Source organism: Capsicum annuum, chromosome 9 (genome assembly GCF_002878395.1).
Source record: "Capsicum annuum cultivar UCD-10X-F1 chromosome 9, UCD10Xv1.1, whole genome shotgun sequence".
NCBI lineage: Eukaryota > Viridiplantae > Streptophyta > Magnoliopsida > Solanales > Solanaceae > Capsicum > Capsicum annuum.
Window position 1 is genome coordinate 191178515 of NC_061119.1, and position 23690 is coordinate 191202204.

A 23690-nucleotide genomic window follows, 5' to 3' on the forward strand; every position below is an offset into this window, starting at 1 on the left:
ACAGGATGCGTAGGGATAGGCCAACTGGACAAGATAAGATTTCGATAGATTTTTGGAAGTGCACTAGTTGGGCAGGTTTGGAGTATTTGACAAGGTTGTTTAATAACATTTTTAGGGCGGTGAATATGTCCGAAGCTTGGAGATGGAGTGTGATGATTTCATTATATAAGAACAAGGGGGATATTCAGGGTTGCAACAACTATTGGGGTATTAATTTGTTGAGTCATACTATAAAGGTTTAGGAAAGGGTGGTAGAGTTGAGGCTGGGGAGGATCATAACTATTTTTTAGAATCAGTTACATTTCAAATCACGTCGTTCGACTACTAAGGCCATTCACAGTGGAGCAGTTTAGGGATAGGAAGAAGGACTTGCATATGGTGTTCATTGATCTTGAGAAGGCATATGACAAAGTCCCAAGAAGGGAGATTCTGTGGAGGTGCTTGGAGGTTAGAGAGGTGCCTGTGGTATACACATGGCCAATTCAAGACACGTGACAGAGTAAATACAGTGTGAGGATGGTAGGAGGAGATTCAAAGCTCTTTTTTATTTTGAGGGATCGACTCTTAGCCCGTTTTTATTTGTCTTGATGATGGATGTTTTGACACAAAGTATTCAAGGAGGGGTGCCTTGGTGTATATTATTTGTTAATGATGCTGTACTGATTGGCAAAAATTGGGGGAGAGTTAATGATAAGTTGGAGGTTTAGAGACAAACCCTTGGGTCTAAGGAATTTAGGTTGAGCAGGACCACGATGGAGTACTTGGAATATAAGTTTAGTGATTTGTCGCATGAGGCTAATATGGTAGTGAAGCTGGATTCTTAGGTCACTCAGAAGAGGGAGAGTTTCAAGTGTATTGGATCTATGATTCAGAAAAATAATGAGATTAGCGAGCATTTCACGCACCGTATTGGGGCAGAGTGGTTGAATGGAGGCTCACTTCGGGAGTCTTGTATGGTGAAAAGGTATCTCCTAAGCTTAAATTTAAGTTCTACAGAGTGGCAGTCCGACCATCTATGTTGTCTGAAGCGGATGTTGGTCAGTTAAGAACTCCCACATCCAAAAGTTGAAGGTGGCGGAGATGAGGATGTTGTAATGGATGTGTGGACTTACCAAAAAAGATTATTCGGGAGAAGGTGGGAGTGGCTTTGGTGGAGGACAAGATGCGGGAGGTAAGGTTGCGATGGTTCAGACATATGATGAGAAAGTGCACATATGCTCCAGTATGGAGGTATGAGAGGCTGGCTATGGATGGTTTTAGACGGGATAGAGGTAGGTTGATGAAATATTGGAAGGAGGTGATTAGGCATGATATGAAGCAATTACAGCTTACGGAGGACATGACCTTGATAGGAAGGTGCGGAGGACTCAAATTAGGGTAGATTGTTAGCAGTAGGAGTTCAGCCGTTATAGTAGGGAAGAGTGTTTTGTTTATATCTGCACTTGGAGTTTCTTGTTCATGGTATTTCGGTGATGTCTATGATTTTGGATAGATAGTTTATAGTAGTACCTTGTGAGTGTCTTATTTCCTTTATTATCTAACAGCGTGTTATCTCATCTTCTTGGGTGTTTTTCTGTTTTTTGTTTGTTATAATGTTATATGTCCTGAGCCGAGTCTTATCTAAAACAGCCTCTCTAATTCATCTGAGATAGTGGTATGAGTTGCGTACACTTTATCCTCCCCAGGCCCCACTTTATGGGAATACATTGGGTATGTTGTTTTGTTGGTTTTACTCCCAAACATGAGGGATTTTGTTATGGATAGGCAATACTTAACTACATATGTGTGTGCATCCTTAAAGGGATACAAATAACTCTTTAACAAAGATAAGGTAGGACTTTTAACCGATGTTGAACTTGCTTCTTACATCCAATTTACATATTGTTACATGGTTGAGTGATTGTAGGTCTTCCATCCCCCGGGTAATGACTAGTAGTAAATAGCCCTAAAGATTGGCCACCGACGGTGCATGACGAACGAAAATATCCTTATACAACAAAATGTAGTTCACATGTACATCAAGTAAAGATATACAACTTCAGTAAACACTCCTACACTAATTAACAACAAATAATAATAGTTTTCAGACAAATGGGATCAATGAATTTTATGTATTAGTGCTCACATGTAGCCTAAATGAGCATTAGAATGATTCAAGTTGACAAGAATCAGATGAAGCAAAGCTGTGTTTACAGGTCATTTCAGTCTCCTGCATGTGTTGGTATTTTCATGAATCGTGCTGCTTTGAGGTGCCCTTTTGCTTCAGTTTGAAATTGTGTTATCAAGGCACTTAGCCTGCAAACTGCCTTTCTTTTCCGCGTAACGCAGCTCCTTTGATAAATAATAACCTTCAGATTTTTCTGGTTCTCATGGGCTGAATTCCCAGAATGCGCGTCTAACTCAAATCATTCACCATCAGATCTTTTGTGAGATTCTCTTCTTATCATTTGTATGAGGTCCTGAACAACTTCTGACATTGGTGGCCTGAATTCTGGCTCATGCTGCACAAGAGCTCAAAAGTTGGAGTGAAATATGAAGGCAAACTAGTTCAACAATTAGATCCTATAAATATCCTAAACTAACATGTAGAAGAGTGACTAAGTTTGTACTATAGTAATAAAAAGTTAATTTACTAAGTATCGAGCACAGATATCATTGGAACATGCTCACCTAGGCACATGACACATCAGCACCCGTTTTGATGAAATATAGGCTGGTAAAAAAAGTGAGCAGATAAAGCATGCCTTTGCAAAACAAAATGAAGAAAAGGGAGGAGCGGGTATGAGGAGCAGTGGTATATTTATATGATGGGCGTCTGAGGATGAAGAGGAGATGGGAAATAAAAAGGTATACGGAATGAGTTCAGAGAAAAAAAAAATCCTAGAGTTGTATCTTACGTGATGAGAGGAGGAAAAAACAAAAGAAATCTAGACCCCACAATGGACACTTGTCAATTAAAGAGAACCCTCGCACAAATGATTTGCTGTTATTTTAACAGGCATGGAACAGAGGAATTTATGTCCAAACCTTTCAACATATTGAAATGAGACATCTAAGACTATCCGATCCACTCAGAGACTAGACAATGCACATTAGTAAACGTTTATGTGCTTCACATAAAGGCATAACAGAATAACTAACCTGAACACAGCGGGAAATTATGTCAGCAAAATGTGACAGTGATTTAACAGGGTATTTTCCATCGAGAGAAGGATCAACCATCCTTGTCAAGAGATCAATATCGTGTAGCTGAGGAATTGCCCACCTGACCAAGAACTGCTCACCTCGACTCCGTGTCCTGAATATGATATGCAAGTGTGTTAACTGAGAAAAGAGGCACAACTACATTGCTTCAATAGGATGCAGAAGGGCTACTTACCAGTCATAGGACATTCTGCCTGTTAATAGTTCCAGCATCACCACGCCAAAACTGTAAACATCACTTTGGGAAGTGTAAATCCCTGACTCGAATTCTGGAGCACCATAGCCGTATGTTGTTAGAAGCTGTCCCGACAACTGAAAAATCAGTGTGACATCAACTTAATATCAGTTATTAACATGCCTTAAACTTTAGGTAAAAGTAATCAAACCCAAGGTTAAGCAAGACTATATCAAAATAACAACAAATAATGACAAGGCAGCAGAGAGATGATCCACATGCATCCTAGAACAATTTTCTTTCATGTGAAGCACGTTGGGGGAAGAGCACCTTCACCAACTTTTTTTAAGCTTTACAGAAATTAAACAAGGAGAAATAATGAAGTTTCTTAAAGTAACTATAAGTCATATTTCATGTTTCTGATAATCAGAAGCAAAACGCCAACATAGCTTCATAAGCACTAGGCCTTGGTCAAACTGACAATGTCATACTGTTCTCCACCCATCCCATAAAGTTCAAGAGTTCTATTTGATAGCAAATGAGGAAAACTTGCTTGCACCAAGAAGTAAAACCTACCAATGAATAATATAAACGACACTTTCTAATTGTCGGTAGTTGTTCAGTACGGTAGGGGGGACAAGGACAAAGGCAAGATGTGATACGAGCCACATGGCCATCTATGCTTTTGAAGACATCATTGGATGACAACGCATAAAGACTCAAGACTTGGTAACCTCGAGGACACAAGAACATGCATGGAGGACCCGTTTTGAGCATGACATAAAGCAAACCCGTGTGTGGAAGATTGCATAGGGGCTTACCTTTGATGCCAACCCGAAACCACAAGTGCTGAAGCATTACCTCACGGTTGTGGAGCATTGAAGAAGTACCCTTCATTAACAGTATTTTGGGGATTAAACTTGTTGGAAAGACACTCCATGGCCACCCCTTTCATTAAGGGTATTGTGGTCATTTTTGTTATGTAATAAGCTAGCCTATATATAGTCTTCTATTAGGTCATTTGCTTTTTAGTTTTTGATGATGAATATTTGAGAAACATATTCTTGAACTCCATTGGGGGTGTTCCAAGTAGTGTAGGGCTTGGAAAAGTCATTAGTGTAGGGCTTGGAAAAGCCATTATTGATTATTGCTTGGAAACAGTGGTTGTAAGCGGAGTTGATTCCCTTAGCGGTCACCGTAAGAGCTTGGTGTTGTTATTACATGTCTTAGGGGTCTTCTCGTTTGATACACGGTTTGGTTACTAATTTTTGTAATCTCGTATGTTAAGCTATCTAACTTTACATTATAGCATTTTTGTTATCTTGTCTCGGTTTTGTGTGTTGCTACCATAGCTTGTTTGTGTCTTGATCTCGGCTTTGGCTTGTTGTTCTTGGCTGGTTTATATGTTCGTAGAGTGTCCCGTATCATTTGGTATCAGAGCAAGGATTGATTTTGCTCCTACGAGATCAATCTTGGGCTTGCTATCTTGAAAAATCACAAAAAAAACGTGTTGGAAAAACTGAAAAACGCGAAAAAATTAATGTCCAGTTTTTGTGTTTGGGCTGAGATTTGAGGCTTAGTTTTCTTGTGTTTTATTGTTTCTAGTGTTAGTCCCTTCATCACCAACACTAATAGAGTCTACGTCTAAATTTTGAGCTAAATCCAAGAGGTTCTTGAATGTTGGAAGGTTGTTGTTGTTGAGGACTTGAGCTTGAGCCGTGTGTTGTTGTTGTTATGGTTGAGAATTGGTCTTGAAATTGTGGTATTGTTGTTTGGGAGATCATGTGTGTTTGAAAGATTCAAAAATCATTCAATTTGGAGGTCATTTGCTTAAGATGCACATTGAGTGTTCTTGGTGTTCTTCACCATCTTCATAAATTGTTGAACCAAGAACCCTCCAAATGTGTTGTTTGATCTTGAACAAAGTGGAAATAAGGTGTGGTCTTTTGTTTGTCTTGAAAACATTTTCAAGACAACACCAAAGAAGAAAGTAGACAAAAGGCTTTCAAAAAGTCTTGTTGCCAAAAAGGAGAAAGGGGCATCTTCCAAGGCTTACAAAAGAGGAAAGGGAGACAGAGACTTTAAAAAGTTGTCTTGCCAAAAAGGTGCAAGGAAAGTCAAAGACTTTGAAGTTTGAAAAAGGCTCCAAGTCTTGTTCTTTTTCCCTCCAAAGCCAATTTCCACTCTTCCACATTAAAATTGACCAACTCAAATTGCCAACAAGAAAAATAAAATTTCCAACGTCAAAACTACCACGTCACCAATTGCCATATCACCAAACTGCCACATCATCAAAGTTGCCACATCATTAAACTTCCAAATACTTTGAAGCTCAAATATAGATTCTAAGTTTCTTTCATTGATTCTTTGGTTTCTTGTTTTTGATTCTATTGCTAATTAGCGACTAGTAATCACCTACTTAGTTGTAAATTAGTTTTTGAATCCGTTTCATCGTGTCTTCGCTATTTGTGTGCTTTTCTCATTTTTAATTCGTCGTAACTTTTTGTTTCAAGTCCGTAAGCTAATTTTTTTTGTTTTGTGTCTTGAGTCGACCAAACAAGAATCTATTCCGGCCGCTAAGTAGGATTGACATCTTATTGACTACCGGAGTATAAGCAACTTTCAATTTTTGCCGCTCCAATTGTGAGGATCACAAAGGTGAGTGCATATGAGTGTTGGTGAGGAGCTTTTACCACTAATCTTGTTTGTTCATTTTGTAGGTACAAGGTGTTATAAGGGAAACATGTCTTCGATAGCCGTGGATTATTGTGACTACGACATGGGAGACTATAATTGTAGTGAGGGATTTTATGGCTACGAAATTGTTGGGGATTATGGGAGCTATGAAAATAGCCATGATCAAGGCACGGGCAAATTGGAGGGTTACGGATTTGAGGGGGAAAATGAGGTGAATGAAGTGCCTAATGCTTATGGTGAACATGGAGATGATGAAGAGCCTTGTGATGGTCTTTATGATGAAGTTGGGACGTATGGGGGTTCTTACACTTCCCAAACCGAAACTAGAATTGGTGTAACGTATAACCCTTTCATTTGCAAAGCTTATGAGAGCTATGGTGAGAGTGCACGTGTGGAGTGTGAAGATTCATATTCTTCACCTTGTAGTACTTCTTATCAAGGTCGACATGATGTGAATGGTTTTACTAGTTATAGCGGAGGTTGTTCCAGGAAAAGAAAAAGGTATGCATCTCCAAAGCCGAAGGGTGATCATGTGCCTTACAATGTTGATCCAAGAAGGAATGTTCACTCCGGAAAGGTGATCATTTATGGGGTACCAGGCTGCCTCATTGTGATAGATGATAGGCACTATAGAAACTACATCCTTCCATCCGTGGTTAATTATTTGGGGCTGTTTCGAGAGCCTTTACTTGTTCCATATTCCTTGAATGGGTTTAAGGTTACCGAGAGGGTAAAGATTTTCTTCTCCCAATTTAAATACCATAAGGAGGTGTGGTGCGATATTTTTCCCTTGACATACGGTCATGTAAGCTTGGGTGACTATTGGTTTGCACAACATAAAGTTCCAAATATGAAAAATTGGCCTAATGTTGTGAGAGACTGATGGGGAAATCATCTCATTATGTCTATTCAGTCCAAACCGCAAGGAGAAGTGTTCACCTACTCCAATCCGAATGACTATGAGAGAGAAGATTGAGAGGAGTAAGGGTGTGCAAGGTGGCAATCCGAGAGTGGAAAAAGGAGAGGTTGTGACGAGTGAAGTGAGGGGATTGCCACCAAACCAAGCTAACAATGTTTGTCCTTCTATTTCTAAGGACATTTGTGTAGGTACCAACATGGCAAGCGGAGGAGCACAAGGCCGAAGAGAAGTTGTTGCCGAAGCATGCGAGGAACCTTCACACCATGGCAAAGAAGAATCTACTCAAGAACTTCAAGGTAAAATAGCTAACTCTTACACTTTTGTGCATGTGAATGATAATTGTGTGGCTAGTAACCCATTGAGTGTGAGTTGTAGTTTGCCTATATGTGAGTCTATTGTTTCTTTGCCACTTGATGATGATGTACTTGTTGTGAGTGTGGATACACTAGTTGATCCTATTGATGACCGAATAGACTCTTCTTGTAAGATCGATTTATGTCCACCTAGTGTTAAAACCATTGTGTTGAATAAAAGTACATCGTCTTGTGAAATTTGTGTTGATCAACTTTTGTGTGAAAATTACCCACCACTTGAGGTTGTGTGTGATATGATTAATGAATCTAAAGAGTGTGATGATGTTGAATAGGAGTGAACCGGTGAGCTTGCCCTTTGATTCTAATGTTTGCTTGGCTCATAGGAATAATCATGTGCTTGAAACATCTTTAAAACTTGATAATGAACTTTTAGAGAGTGAACTTGTTCCAAATCTGCCTGCGGGATAGATCATGCTCTCTTTAGGTATAATGTCTTGTTTGTAGATGGTATAATCACTCCCAATAAACCTAGTGGTAAGAATGATGGTATAGCTTGTCTTGAAGGCTACAGCCTATATGCTAACCCACTATGGTGTGACAACATTCCTCCTAAAGATGGAAATCTCTTTTTGCAAGATGAGAGTACTCTTAAGGGTAAGGAATGTGTAGTCCTTCTTTACGACCCGAGGGCAAAGGTGTCATTGACTCCTTGGGGTAATGTTTCTAAATGTGCATCCTTGCTTGACACACTTGTGCTTAAATTGCATGAATCCCAACTTATGGATGTCAAGTTGTCTATTTATTTGAAGGAAAGAAAGTGTATGTGCTGAAATGCTTTGTCTTCAACCGTGCATGTCTTTACACTTGATTCTTTCCTATATTACCGCTTTGCCTATGATGACATCCATGCTAGTTTCAGGTTTGCATTAAGTAGAGGTAGGGGTCTTGTTGGTTGGTCCACTTGTTTGAATGACAACGCTATGTGAGATTGGTGGACTTTTGGACCAATAGTAGCACCACGTTTGATGAGGCCACTTGAAGAGGTAATGAAACAATTGTGTTTTATGGTTCCTAAGACAAGGGTAGTCTTACCTGTAGGACTTAGTGATACTATTAAAACCTTTGTAGTTTCTTTATCTCTTGAAACTTGTCGTAGCCATTTCCTTTGTAACATTCTTACTAAAATTTTCAAGACTAAGACAAAGGATTCATGGTTATATCTCAAGTATGTACCACCTTGGCATGATGATGTTATTTGTTGTACTAACCCTATCCCTCATGCCATGAGGAAGTTGTGCTTGTTTGTCCTTTCTTTAGTTTTGCAAGGTATGGATTTAAGGTCGAATCCTTTTCAAGAAGGGGAGGATGATACAAGCCAAATGGCCATCTATACTTTTGAAGACATCATTGGATGCAAACGCATAAAGACTCAAGACTTGGTAACCTCGAGGACACAAGAACATGCATGGAAGACCCGTTTTGAGCATAACATAAAGCAAACCCGTGTGTGGAAGATTGCGTGGGGGCTTACCTTTGATGCCAACCCGAGACCACAAGTGTTGAAGCATGACCTCACGGTTGTGGAGCATTGAAGAAGTACCCTTCATTAACAGTATTTTGGGGATTACACTTGTTGGAAAAACACTCCATGACCACCTCTTTCATTAAGGGTATTGTGGTCATTTTTGTTATGTAATAAGCTAGCCTATATATAGTCTTCTATTAGGTAATTTGCTCTTTAGTTTTTGATGATAAATATTTAAGAAACATATTCTTGAACTCCATTGGGAGTGTTCCAAGTAGTGTAGGGCTTGGAAAAGCCATTATTGATTATTGCTTGGAAACGGCGGTTGTAAGCGGAGTTGATTCCCTAAGCGGTCACCGTAAGAGCTTGGTGTTGTTATTACATGTTTTAGGGGTCTTCTCGTTTGATACACGGTTTGGTTCCTAATTTTTGTAATCTCGTATGTTAAGCTATCTATCTTTACATTACTGCATTTTTGTTATCTTGTCTCGGTTTTGTGTGTTGCTACCATAGCTTGTTTGTGTCTTGTTCTCGGCTTTGGCTTGTTGTTCTTGGCTGGTTTATGTGTTTGTAGAGTGTCCCATATCAAGACGAGCACTCAAAAGGAGTTATCTTCTCTTTTCCCTGGTTCATCCTTTATCACTTAGATTTGTATGAAGACATTGAAGGGAATGAAAACTACTAACTTGAAAAATAGCAGAGTGCTATTAGACTAGCTTAGTGAACCAGATCTCCTCCATTTCCAAATTTATAGGGAAAAGGTGATTTCTTAGGTTCACCCAATCCTCTATGGCACCGGAAGAGAACAACCCGTTTCCCAAAATATAACCTTCATTACAGGATTCTTATTGCTCCTTTTTCCGAATCTTGTTTAAAGTACTTTGACCATCACCTACTGTTCCTATTTATTATATATTCAGCTCACATGTCCACTTCCATCATACAGTCGGAATTTTTTTTCTTTCCACTTGCAGCTAATAGAGAAAACTAATAGTCCAAGGAAGCATTTCGATTTTTTCTACTCCATAACATTAGGGTCGCGAGATACCTGACTCACAGCACCAGATGATATTAGTGGAGCTAAACCACAATCTGAAACATGAACAGCCAACTCATCATCAAGCAGAAGATTGGCAGACTTGAAGTTTCTGTGGATAATAGGTGGCTCGCAGACTTCATGGAGATACCTGCAGGTCCATCAAACAAAAATGATTAATTTAAATATGCTGTAGAAGTATATCTCATTTTCTCATGCAGATTTAAAAATGAGAATCAGACCGCTTAGCATTGCTAAGCAATAATTTAATTTTTTTCATTTTCTGCTTGGAACATCTGACCTTTTGTATATAGTCAAGACCATTCCAGGTCATTTGAGTGGCTTTCTATAATGTAATATAAACCACGCAAGAAAGTTCAGGACTAAAATGAGCTTCTATTGAATTTGTCACTACAACGGAACCATTCTTTTAGGAGCACTGATTTATCTAGTATGCGCAGAAACACTTCGTATATGCCAGTAACGAAACACTTATATGCACACGCATGGACATGCGCGTGCACACATGTGATGTGCATAAATAAATGAACATAATGTTATTTGACTTACTCCAATGCTCTTGCAGCTCCAAGAGCCATCCTGACGCGAGTATTCCACAAAAGTTGTTTCTTGAATTCATCGTCAGAATGCAGTGCATCTTGGAGTGTCCCATTACTGCAATACTCATAGACTAGAAGTCTTTGACCATGCTCTGCACAATAGCCCATCAGCTCAGCAACATTAGCATGACAAATTCTGTCAATATTGTTTACTAGGTCAAGAAACTCATCATCCTTTTGGTGATCGCAAACTCTTTTGTCCAGCTTTTTGACAGCAAGCAACTGCAGAAGCATCCAAAAGGAGCATGTGTCAGAAGTGAAATGCTGCAACCACTTGAACGTGCACAGTGCAAAAGAAGGAAGAGCAGTAAGAATGCGTACCAGAGAAATGCATATACATCAAACAACTTTTATCAATGAATCAACACGTACATGCAATATACTTTGATAGTTAAAATCATGACCAGGAAATGATGTATCAGTATCTGGCTGTCCCACTTATAAAGTGAGGCAAAAGTTAGGGTAGAAAACATACTAGAAAAATAGTAATAACATATAGCTAGAAGGCTGATTTTCGTTTTAACAAATTTAAAGTACATTTCAAGGACAAGATTTCGTCCATGATGTTGGTTACTGGAAAAAAGAGAGTTAAGGTTAATTTGGAACAAGAAAAGAAAAGAACCAGAAGAAACCTAAGAGGGAAAATATTGCAATTAGTAGCCGTTTGGTTATTGTACAAGGGCTATCGTAATCGATGAATAACTTGGCCATTCATGTATTATTTTTATACATTGTTTGGTAAGTATGGAAGATAAAAGTTATTCATGGATTATTTTTATACAATGTTTGGTTGGTAGGTTTTCAAATGTTGTATGAAAGTTATTCATGTATTAATTTTATACGGTGTTTGGTTGTGTTTTTGCAGTCCTATATAATTAATACTTACATAACTTATTAGGGAATCTGTGTATAAAATTTTATGCGGGATAGAAGGTTGAATAAGTTATGTGCTTATTAGTTATACATGAATTAAATAATAAAATTACACATTTATCCCTATCAATTTACTTTTAAAATATATATTTTTTAATTTTGTGTATTTATTTAATTAACTGTTGTATTTGTATTTGTTCCCACTGTCCCACATGGAAAAAAAAATCCGCTTCAACCCAGAACTGGTTGAGCTTAATTTCTTTTTCCGCCCTCAATCCCACATGAAATTTGTTCTCACTGGTGACAAGTTAATGTATTAATTTCCAAAGATAATTATTTATTTTGGTAATACAATTACAAGATATTTCTTATCCTATGAATGGAAGAAAAGAAAAAAAAAACTTTGATTCAAAATCACCAGTTGAAATGTGTGATTTAAACTGCCAATGTTTATATCCGATACAACAATAACATACCCAGTATATTCCCGCATAGTTGGGTCTAGAAACACTATATCAGATACAATAGGTAGAATTCATTTAATAGATTTGCGGAAGAGTGCTCTAGTTAAGGATATATGAAGGTGAATTTTCCATAAAGAAACCCTCGTTGCATATAATTGTTCTTGTATCACAACCATTCTTAATAAAACTAAGCAATCTAACAATTTGTATTGAGGAGACTAAGAGTCAATTGGATGCTCAATATTCAACAACAACAAACCCAGTATATTCCCACATAGTGGGGTCTGGGGAGGGTAGAGTGTACGCAGTCCATACCACTACCTCTAAAGAGGTCGAGAGGCTGTTTCCGATAGACCCCCGGCTCAAGACAAAAGACAGTATGAAAGAGCAACAAAAGCATAGAATAGGATAAAATAACATATGTACGACATCCACAAATATATTGTAAATTGCCAAACACAGAACACCAAGTTCAACCTAAATACTGACTGCGACTCATTCACACCCTTAGCCCTCTATCCTAATGCTATTCCTCCATAACTTCCTATCCAGGGTCATGTCCTCAGTCAGCTGTAACTGCTCCAAGTCACGCTTAATCACTTCTCTCCAGCATTTCTTCAGTCTACCCTACCCCGCTTGAAACCTTCCAAGGCCAACCTCTCACATCTACGAACTGGGGCATCCGCGCCCCTCCTAAGAGTCAAACTGGATGCTACTTGCTCATAATTTAGCATTCAAGAATACCAAACATGAAGGAGAAATAAAAGTAAGAAGAGCGAAAAGGCTGCAAGCCTAGACTCCAGAAAATCTAGTGGAAGTAGGAAACAACAGTTAATAAATCGGTGCAGCATAAATTCATAATAAATTCATGCTGATTGAAAGGTGTACCTTTCCATTCGGAAGCTCTACCCTGTATACACTACCCAGCATTCCTGATCCCAACAGATTATCTTGAGAGAAGCTATTGGTGTATTGCTGAAGTAATGCAATTGTGTAAGATTTTACAGAAGTTGGTGGAAGTGGCCTGGTGGGAGGCTTCATTGCGGTATCTTTGGCAGCTGCAATTGGCTTGACAATAGCTCTCTCTTGTGGAAGAGTCGGCTGAGGAGGAGGATGAGGAGGCGGCGGAGGTGGTGGCATCAAATTAATATCCAATCTGCTAAGGTTTATCTCACTATTATCCTTCTTTGACACTGCACTCATGGTCTGCACATTTACCTGCTGCTCATCCTGTGGCTTCGGATTTGGAGCCAGTCTTCTTGGTTGTTTTTCTTTTGGCGGCACTGGGGAAGCTGTTTAACACATAAGAAGCCCATTTATCACTAAAGAACAGAAGGTTAAACTTTGAGATTCACTAACTTTTCAATTCTAAATGCTGCACAACAGACTTCCAGCCTCATGAAGATTCTAGGAGAGCATTTCAAAATGTTAAATGACAATAGAAGAGCATTTGAGAGATATCACAAACTTTTGTATTCAAATGGAACCTAAAATAAGGTGCAACAATTTTTTTTAAAGAAACCAAGGGGGAAAATGTTGGACCTACGAAAACAGTGACAATAGATAAAATAAAATTAGCATGGATTATAGATGTTGAATATTTTCTAGCACCTTTCTCTATGCCATGGCCAGGTTGGACTAATGAACCACTATCTCCAGGATTCTCTCTAGCACTCACATAAGGAGCTATTTCATGGTGTTTAGGGGTTCTTTCAGTCTCATGCCATTTCCTGAGGCACCTTGGCAGAAAGAGAAGGATTGCTAGAACCAATATTATAAATGATAAAACTGCTGCAATCGAAATCCAGACCACCCTTTTAGCAGATAAAGACTTTTTGCGTCCCGTTGAACCTGATTCTGCAGATCTTGATGGTCCATCAGCCTGTTCTCCAGGTTTTCTTTGAGAAGGTGGCGTCTGTGCCGAAATTGGAGACCCAGAAATGGGAGGTGCTGATGATGATGTGGGTGGAGGTAAAGGAGCAATACTAATGTTGAAAAGATTTCCATCTTTTCTGCACAAATAACCAAAGCGAAAATAAGACAGCATAAACCATCACTGATCATAATCGACAATGCATGTTTCAAATGGTAACAAAATGATCCTACAATTGATACATCCATCCTTGCATATATCAAATACTAGTTATCCGTAGCCCGTGCTAAGCTCGGGCCCAAACTCTAAATATAAAAATAACAATGCTTTAATTAAAAAAGTTTAATTGATATTATATTCTTTTATTGCATAATTAATAGAACCTAATGACATGTCAAAATGAATTGTTCATAAATTTTCAGTATTACTAAATTTGTCAAAAATTTATAATGAAAAAAAATATAAAGAGTAATTTAATTGGCTTTCTTATTCATAGTTATGGTATTTTTATTTTTGACATACTCCATAAAAAATAATTTTCCACCATAAAATAAAAAGTAATCTTCATTACGTTCAGAGGCGGAGCCAGCACTCTTTAGGGGTTCGTCCGAACCCCCTTCGACAGAAAAATATACTATTTATACATGATTAAAATTATTTTTATGTGGTTATAGTAGATGTTGAACCTCCTTCGATTTAGTTTTCTTTGAATATTGAACCCTCTTACTTGAAATCCTGACCCCGCCTCTGATTATATTATCTTAATTAAATAGTAGCAATTTAATATAAGTTTTTGATTATGTAAAAATTCAACTATCTCAAATTTAATTTTCAAAAATATTATTAAGACCATCATCATTATATAAAACATATTAATTACAAATTAAGTATAATCATTAAAAATAAAATATAATATAAATCAGAGAAAGTAAAGAGATAAAATTCATAAAAATTTGTTACTCCTTCGTCTCAATTTAAATGTCTTGCTTCTTTTTTGGTATGTCCCAAAATTAGAGGCTTTTTCTATATTTAATAAATTTTTAAAATTTTAACATTCTACATGACAAGTTTAAGACTACAAGATTTAACAACTGGATGGAGTTAATATAAATCAAAGGAAGTAAAGAGCTAAAAAAATCATAAAAATTTGCTACTCCTTTATCTCAATTTTAATGTCTTTATTTCTTTTTTGATATGTCTCCAAAAGAGAGATTTTTTCTATATTTACTAAGTTTTTATAGTTTTAATATTCTACACGAAAAATTTAAGACCGCAAGATTTAAAAGCTACCTATTCCATCCATCTCATATTAGTTATCCACATTATCAAAAATAGCTCAAATTATTTGTCAATTTGCAAAACAAAAGAGAATTAATTAATTTTTTTTATTTTACCCTTACAATTGAAATTCTTTTTGAAGTGTATGCAAGTTTATAATTTTTTTTTTAAAAAAAAGAATCATAAAACTACTCTTCTTATTTATGGAAGGGCATGTGAAGAAGAAGGTGGACAACTAATATAAGATAGAAGGAGGGTATCTTTAATTTAAAACCACAAAATTTAAAAACTTCAATTGAAATGGAAGGAGTACAATGTCAAAGACTCAAAATACACCAATCATAAATATTCATGTAAAAAATAAAAATTAAAAAAAAAAAAAAGAATTGAGAAAAGAAAAAAGAAAAAGACAAAATAAAAAAATGATTTTTAGAAATAAATAAAAAAGGCGAAAGAAAGAGCCACATGGAACCACTTGAATGGATAAAAATTTTTGTGAGGACTATCAAAACTTGGTATCCTCACTTATATTTAAGTATAATATGTACCAAATTGTATCAATTTAGTTCAGCGGAATAAATAAGACCGCTTGACTTCCATGATAAATTTTGCATGCGAAAGTTAAGGGCTTGCTATATGATTAAGGTGGGTGACTTAACTTGAGTATAGGCTATAGCCACCATGGAATATGAACTTAAATTATGATCAAGTTTAGCCCAGGAGCCAGCTTGCTAAGCTAAATAACTTGAACTTTTGTCTATTTTACAGGTCATGAGCATCATAACTCAAACGCCAAGACTAAAATTTAACATGGATGTGACTAATATTTCCAACAAACAGCAAGATTAAAGTTTAACATACAAGATGCTGACTCAACATAACAAAAACTAAAGCAAACAACGAGTATATGAAAGCACAAAATGAATGTACTAACTTGAAATTGGAAATAGATAACAATTTCGGAGGTATGGGCCCAGAAAACAGGTTGTTTTCCACATTCCTAGAAAAGACACAAGAAGTTTAGAGAGATGTTAGTAAGATATCATCATTCTAACGAACTGAAAATAATATTTTATTTAAAGTAGTTTGAAAGAGTACAAATCTTGAAGGGGAAGATCCTGCAAAACATCGAGAGTTCCAGAAAGCTGATTATCCTGCAAATGTCTAGAAATCAAGAAGGTAGCTTTATTAGATCGACCAAAGTTGTAAGCCAAATGTATAATAGGTTGAATTACTCACAGAGCAGTCAAGGAAGACATATCTCCTAATGTTGGTGGCAATGGTCCACTTAAATTGTTACTTGACAAATCACTGTTGAAGATAAATACCAAAACCAGTTATCCATATGAAAAAAACTAAATGGAAGTATGTAAATGCTTATGTTTGTTTTCATACAGATTGACCAATGCGGTAAGGCTGTGAAAGGAATCAGGAATTTCTCCAGTCAAATGGTTGTCATTCAGAGACCTGACACACAGCGAAATACCTGAGCAGATTCTTTATGACATAAGCAACTTTTAATCTACACCGAAAGCGAAACTTACATAGCTGAAAGTCGAGTCAGGTAAGATAAAGAAGTAGGGATACTTCCAGTGAACGCGTTAGCCGAAAGAAAACTGTCCAAGGTAAAGAATATCAACTGCTAAGCTCAATAAGTAAAGCTAGGTTATCAACGTGTCCTCTTTCTTTTCTTTTCTTTTCTTTTCTTTTCTTTCTTTGTCCCTGGTTTTGGGGATCCTCATCGGTTAAATAGAAGAACTTACATATTCTGCAAGGTAACTGGCAGATTCGGAATGCTTCCACCAATATGATTGTTGCTCAGATCTCTGCCACAAGATAAAGCCACAATTACTATTCAATTTCATTATGAAAACACGTGCATATAAACAAGCAAAATTTTAACCTAGGAGATATGCTAGAAGCTTACATTGTTTTGATAGAAGAAAATGAGCCTAAGTTATTCCCAAGTTCACCTCCCAAGTTAGCACCATTGAGTCGACTGCAAATGAAATGAGAAGCAGGATTAGCATTTCAGTTCCACATCTATGAAATGTTTGCGGTAAATGGGAAGTCCTTACATTGTTTCTATGTTGTTTGTCTTATCACATGTGACCCCTTGCCAACTTTTATTACATGGGTCTCCATCAACTTCCCAGCCCGGAAGGGATGGTGACCCCAGAGCAGCATATAAGCTACTAATTGCAGCAACTTGATTGACACAAAAGGAAAATTTCGTCAAACAATTCCAAACATAAAGAAGAAGGTGCATTTACTGATCCATGAAACGACATAGAAATCTACAATCCAAACCATTACAGACGAAAACCATATGAAAAATTAGAACCCAATCAATTAAACTAGGTTAACAGCAAACTTCCCTGAGAGGCAATTAACCAAAATAGGCACAAAAGCTGCTAGTCCGCAACTTTTCAAACTCAATAAAATGCCAGGAAAATGCACGTGAAGGTACAACGTCTTAGTACTAAACCACAGGACAAACTTAATAAGAAGCAAGAAAACTACCACTACCTTGGATAATTACATAAAAGGGCAGCGTGGTGCACTAAACTCCCGCTATGAGCGGGTTCCAAGGAAGGGCCAGACCACAAGCGTCCATTGTATGCAACCTTACCTTACATTTCTACAAGAGGCTGTTTCCACAGCTTGAACCCATGACCTCTAATCACATGCAGCATCTTTACCAATTACTCCAAGGCTCCCCTTAGAAAATTACATAGTCTAACATAATCAGCATTGCACAAAACATGAAATCAGAATTCCCCATGAGCATTTGAAAAGGAAAGTACTAAGGGCCCGATTGGACATGAATTTGTTTTCCCTTTTTCAAAACGTTACTCCTATTTGGTTGGCAAACATACCCAGTGTAATCCCACAAGTGGGGTTTGGGGAGGGCAGAGTATAAGCAGACCTTACAATAGACCCTCAATTCAAGGAAAAGCATATCAAAGCAGATATGAAGGAAAGCATGAAAAAGCATTCTAACAACAAAGAAGAACAATATTTTGGTTAGGTTTTGAAGATGAACCCTGAAAAACTAGTTTTTTCAAGTGAAAACCTTTCCTTTCACAAAATTTCAACTTTTTTTAAAAGTGAAATGCACGTCGAAACACAACGTCAATTTCTAATACTATGCGTCAATTTCTAATACTATGTGTCAGATCAACTGCAAATACTATTTTTTCTCATATATCACTCAATTCATATCCAAAGGCCTACTAAGAATTCATGACTGTCGTTCCTTACCATCTCCGGGGTCAACTTCATCTGAAAGTTGTACAGCAAAGGCTAAAAGAATCCACACCAAAATCTCCAAATTCAAAAAGCATACAACAAATCTCTTCCCATCCATTGGCCCAAAATACAATCTTTTTTCTTCAATCTAATCTGTCTTTGTAGAACAACTCTGCATAACCAACACTTAAAAGTTCCCAATCTGCAAATACCAATAAAATAGTCTCTCAATGTCAGTGTTCCCCTCAAATCTTAAAAAATGAAAGACACACAACAGCAGCACACTTGAAATGCAAATCCAAATAAAGAAAGTGTAAAAAAGGGCAGCTCAGTGCAATACAGCTCCCGCTATGCACGGAGTCCATGATAGGACTGGACCACATGCATCTATGTTATGTAGCCTAGCCATACCTTGTAATTCTACGAGAGGTCGTTTTCACAGCTTAAACCTGCGTCACATGACAACAACTTTACCACTTATTCAAATAAAAAAGGGTTTAAAAAAAATCAATGACCTACAACTAACAAAAAGGTAACCAAAAAGAACATACAAGAATCAAAAGCCAACTTCTTAAAAACAAAAAATTAGAACTGTTCATAATTCAGAAAGAAAAAGTACAAAAAAAAAACACCAAAGATTCAGGGAACTATGAGAAAATGATGAAAATGAAGGAGGAGAAAGCAGCAAGATTTCCACATACAAAAAAAGACAGGCTTTTCCACTGAATTAAGCAAAAGCAAAGAGGATAAAAAACAAGAAAATTCAGTTTACATACAAGTAAGCAGTGATTAAGAATCCAATTAAACTGATATTAGTTGTAAATTTAACAAGTAACCAAAAGGGAATTTAAAAAAAAAAAAAAAACATACAAGAACCAAAAGCTAAATTCTTGGACAAAAAAATAACTTTTGAAAGGAAAAAAAACCCACCAAAGATTCAGTGAACTATGAATAAATGATGAAAATGAAGGTGGGCAAACAGCAAGAATGTCATACATACCAAAAAAAAAACAAGAAAAAAGGGAGGCTTTTTCACTGAATTAAGCAAAAGCAGAGAGGATGAATAACAAAAAAAATGAAGTACATGAGAAATGTAACCAGTGATTAAGAATCCAATTAAACTGAGATTAGTTTTAAATTAAGGGATAAAAAGACTTTACCTTTATAATTGGTGGAAAAAGAAAAAGTTTTTAAAAAAAAGAAGTAAAAAAGGGCTTTTCCACTGAATTAAGCAAAAGCAAAGAGGATTGAAGACAAGAAAATGAAGTTTACATGAAATGTAAGCAGTGATTAAGAACCCAATTAAACTGAAATTAAGGGATTGGTTGGAAATTAGTTATTACAAATTAATTATCTAGAATTATTTATTTTCACATAAATTATATTTATATATATATGAAATAACTTATTTTATCATTCTCACAAAAATAAAGAAATAAATAATCAAAAAACTAACTAATACTATCTTTTATGAAATATATAATTAAATAATTTTATATTTATCTTAAAATTATTATATCTTATACCTCACGTCAAACCACTCCTCACCATAAATTTATTAAAAAGGAAAAAGAGTTTACCTTTGTAATTGGTGGAAAATGAAAAGATTAGAAAAACATTATCTTGGAAAGTTCACTGAAACATTTCTTCTTCCGACTTATCTCTCAAAGAATAAAAAATGTACTTAAAAGGAAACAAATAGACATTAGTGAGTGACAAGTCCATGCATGTCTAATTTTTTGAGTCACTTTTAGGAGGTAAATTGATTTACCACGCGCGACACAAGCGTGTGTATATACTCGTGTCGACTCTCCTCTATTCAAAATTAAAAAAAAAAAAAAATAGGATTCAAAATGAATGAATTTTTCAAATAGATAAATATAGTAATTAATTTTTTAAAATTAATCTTCTTAAGATAAATTTGAATCACTTTGAGAGGTAAAACTTTTACTGTCACACACAATAAAAGCGCATAGTTTTTACTCCTTCCGACTCTCCTCTATTCAAAAAGAAAAAAAAAATAGGATTCAAAATGAATGAATTTTTCAAATAGATAAATATAGAATTTAATTTTTTAAAATTACTCTTCTCTTTTAATAATTTTTTCAATTATTTTAAGATAAATTTGAATCACTTTGAAAGGTAAAACTTTCACTGTCACACGCAATAAAAGCGCGTTGTTTTTACTCCTTCTGATTCAAAATAAACTCAAAATGATCTCGTGCACCTTTGTACTTGTTCCATTTATAAAGTTAACACTTCTACTTAGCTCTTTGTCATCCGAACTCCTCAACTCATCAAAATCAATATTATGAATCCTTGTGACCATCTGTGTGACTCACTCTCCTTTTAAAAATGTCACGTCATATCCACGTCACTGACATGTCATAATATATTCGTTAAATAATTTGTTGAATTATTAATCAATAATATTAAATAAAAATAAAATAATAAATTAAAATTTTATTTTTTAAAATAAAACTCATCTCCATCATATTTAAAAAATTTAAATAATAATTTATATCATATTGATATAACTTATTCAATTTATAATATAAATCAGAATTTATATATCGCAGAATTACGATTCTAAATTATAAGATCTCATAATTTATATTATAAAATGAAAAGCTTCAAGAACGATGATGAGATTTTTACTTGAGATTTCTCCTATATATCATATAATCAAAAACTTAAACAACAAAAATTTCATCTCTACCATTATTTTAAAATTTTTATCTCTACCATTAAATAATAAACTAAAAATTTATTTCTAAAATAAAATTCATCTCCATCATTATTTAAAAAATTAAAATAATAATTTATATTATATTAATATAACTTAATCAATTTATAATATAAATTAAAATTTACATACTATAAAATTGGGGGAGGGGAGTTTGGCTGATGTGGTGTGGTGGATGGATGGGGGTGAGGGGAAAGGAGAAAGGGTCAGTGGAGAGGGGGGGGCTAAAATTTAAATCCTTTTTTAAAATTTATTATTTTTAAATTAAAAATACTGAATCACGATCTTAAAAAACGTGCGTAAACACGCATTTTATCAACTCAACAATTTAATGCAACATATGCATAAGAAGGGTTCAAAGTGTTGGATTTTGATGGGTTGAGGCTTGGGGGTTCAGATGACAAAGGGTTTGTAGAAGTGTCTACTTTACAAACGGAAACAAGTACAGGGGTCCACGAAATCATTTTACCCAAAATAAAAAAAAAATTTTACTTCTTTTATGGCTAATGGATTTTCCAAATTCAAAGATGTGTTGATTTATTTTTTCTAAACTTATTATTTTTGATGAGTTTTTCAATTTTATCTAGTTTTTTCATATTTGATAAATTTTTCAATTCTATTAGTTTTAAGAAAAAATTGAGAAATTTAACTTTTATATGGAGTATGTAACAATTTAAAATTTTATATTTTTAAAATTAAATGGAGAAACATTTAAACAGAACGATTGCAAAAATCTTATATTCAAAACAAAAAAGAGTTTAAAATGCTCTTAATATATCGTAAAATTTACCGTGTAAATGATTCAGAAATGTGTTTCTCTTGCCTATTGAATCAAAATTTCCCTTAAGTATTAGATAATGACTCAAAATACCCTCATTTCAAAATTAAAAAGAAACATTGCTAAGGAAGGATTTAAATATTGTTTTAATTTATTTGTCTTAGTGATTATTTGGAGTCAGGACAGTCAAATGATATTTTCCTTAATCAAATTTTTTAAATGCTTACTAAATATTTAGAATTGTTAGCTAATGTGTCTTAGAATATTATTTATGTAATTTCTAAATATATAAATTTCATATAAAAAATTAAAAATTCTACATCTAAATAATTCATATTTTAAGTTAATTATTTTGACTTTTATAATCCGAATCAAGTCAAACAAATTTAAACTTAGAAAGCAAATAATTTCATGACGTAGTATTATGATATGTAAAGTCTAATTAGTTTTACATGATAGTATATACAAGTACCCTATAGTCTAGAAAACTTTAAACTAAACAATATGTAAATTTATTTCATAAGTAATGTTATCATTCTTCTTTCATATTTTAATTTAGGCAAAATGCATAACTTACTTCTTTCATATTTTAATTTAGGCAAAATGCATAACTACTTTTCCCTTAAGTATTAGATAATGATTCAAAATACCCAAATTTCAAAATTAAAAAGAAACATTGATAAGGAAGGATTTAAACATTATTTTAATTTATTTGTCTTAGTGATTATTTGGAGTCAGCACAGTCAAATGATATTTTCCTTAATCAAATTTTTTAAATGCTTACTAAATATTTAGAATTGTTAGCTAATGTGTCTTAGAATATTATTTATGTAACTTTTAAATATATAAATTTCATATAAAAAATTGAAAATTCTACATTTAAATAATTCATATTATAAGTTCATTATTTTGACTTTTATAATCCGAATCAAGTCAAACAAATTTAAACTTAGAAAGCAAATAATTTCACGACGTAGTATTATGATATGTAAAGTCTAATTAGTTTTACATGATAGTATTAGTTTTACATGATAGTATATACAAAGTAACCTATAGTCTAGAAAACCTTAAACTAAACAATATGTAAATTTATTTCATAAGTCATGTTATCATTCTTCTTTCATATTTTAATTTAGGCAAAATGCATAACTACTTTTCTATTCTACCATCATATTTTTAGTTACACATTTTTTCTTTAAAAAGGTTCTATTATCACCCCCCACCCCCGATCCCACACCCCCTAAACTTTTGGCAAAATGCATAACTCAATTACACATCTTTTCTTTAAGAAGATCCTATTATCCCTCTAAATTATTTTTTCTTAATTATTTTCACCTTTTATGTTGAGCTGGACAAAAAACGCAGTTATGATAAATGGATTACATACACTCGCATCAATAAAATGACCCCACCCCATTTTCTTCTTTTAAACAAAAATTATTATTATCTAATCATTAAAAATTAAAGAAAAAAGAAACAATATATATTTCTCAAATGTTTATATTTATTCACTCTCACTTTTGATGAAAGTCATATCTGTTGAAGAAGCCAGTCAATCCTAATCATTTAAGGTTAGTTTCTCCTAATAATCGACATCAATAGAGTGAAAACGAATATGTTGCTTTAAACTTCATTCACTCGAAAGTCTTTGATTTCACTCCAGCTCTACAACTAGGACTTGTTTTAAGATACTGAAAAATATTTATTTGCTCTTGACTTATCATTGATGTATTTCTTAGTGGCAACAGAATGAAATAGAAATTAATGTTAGAGTTGTTGTTGTTTCTATAATTCAATTGCACATCTTAGAGTTGTTTTTTTAATAAGAAATTGCAAATCTTAGAGTTGTTAGGAGTATTATTATATTTTTGAAAGTACAACTTGTGGTTTGACTCTTTTTCGAATTTCATGCATAGCAAAAAATTTAGTGCATCAA

General features: G+C 34.8%; 1 protein-coding gene across 9 annotated transcripts; it reads right to left on the reverse strand.

The window, feature by feature from the left end:
• Positions 1 to 1966: 1966 nt before the first annotated feature.
• LOC107842312 (protein STRUBBELIG-RECEPTOR FAMILY 3) lies at positions 1967 to 19894 on the reverse strand. Of its 9 annotated transcripts, none has more exons than XM_047397148.1 (18): positions 19811 to 19894; positions 18642 to 18679; positions 18243 to 18432; positions 17057 to 17186; positions 16906 to 16977; positions 16742 to 16804; positions 16523 to 16594; positions 16374 to 16445; positions 16218 to 16289; positions 16077 to 16142; positions 15913 to 15978; positions 13439 to 13839; positions 12716 to 13119; positions 10441 to 10712; positions 9883 to 10021; positions 3380 to 3516; positions 3142 to 3298; positions 1967 to 2501 (listed from the first exon to the last, which is right to left on the reverse strand). In XM_047397148.1, exons 3-18 carry the CDS (start codon positions 18346 to 18348, stop codon positions 2406 to 2408), a joined length of 2325 nt encoding a protein of 774 aa, XP_047253104.1. In that variant the 5' UTR covers positions 18349 to 18432; positions 18642 to 18679; positions 19811 to 19894; the 3' UTR covers positions 1967 to 2405. The 9 variants fall into 9 exon arrangements, with proteins under 9 accessions (XP_047253104.1, XP_047253103.1, XP_047253100.1 ...); XM_047397147.1 differs by lacking the exon at positions 19811 to 19894 and adding an exon at positions 19391 to 19496; XM_047397144.1 differs by lacking the exon at positions 19811 to 19894 and adding an exon at positions 19231 to 19339.
• Between the last annotated feature and the right edge of the window lie 3796 nt (positions 19895 to 23690).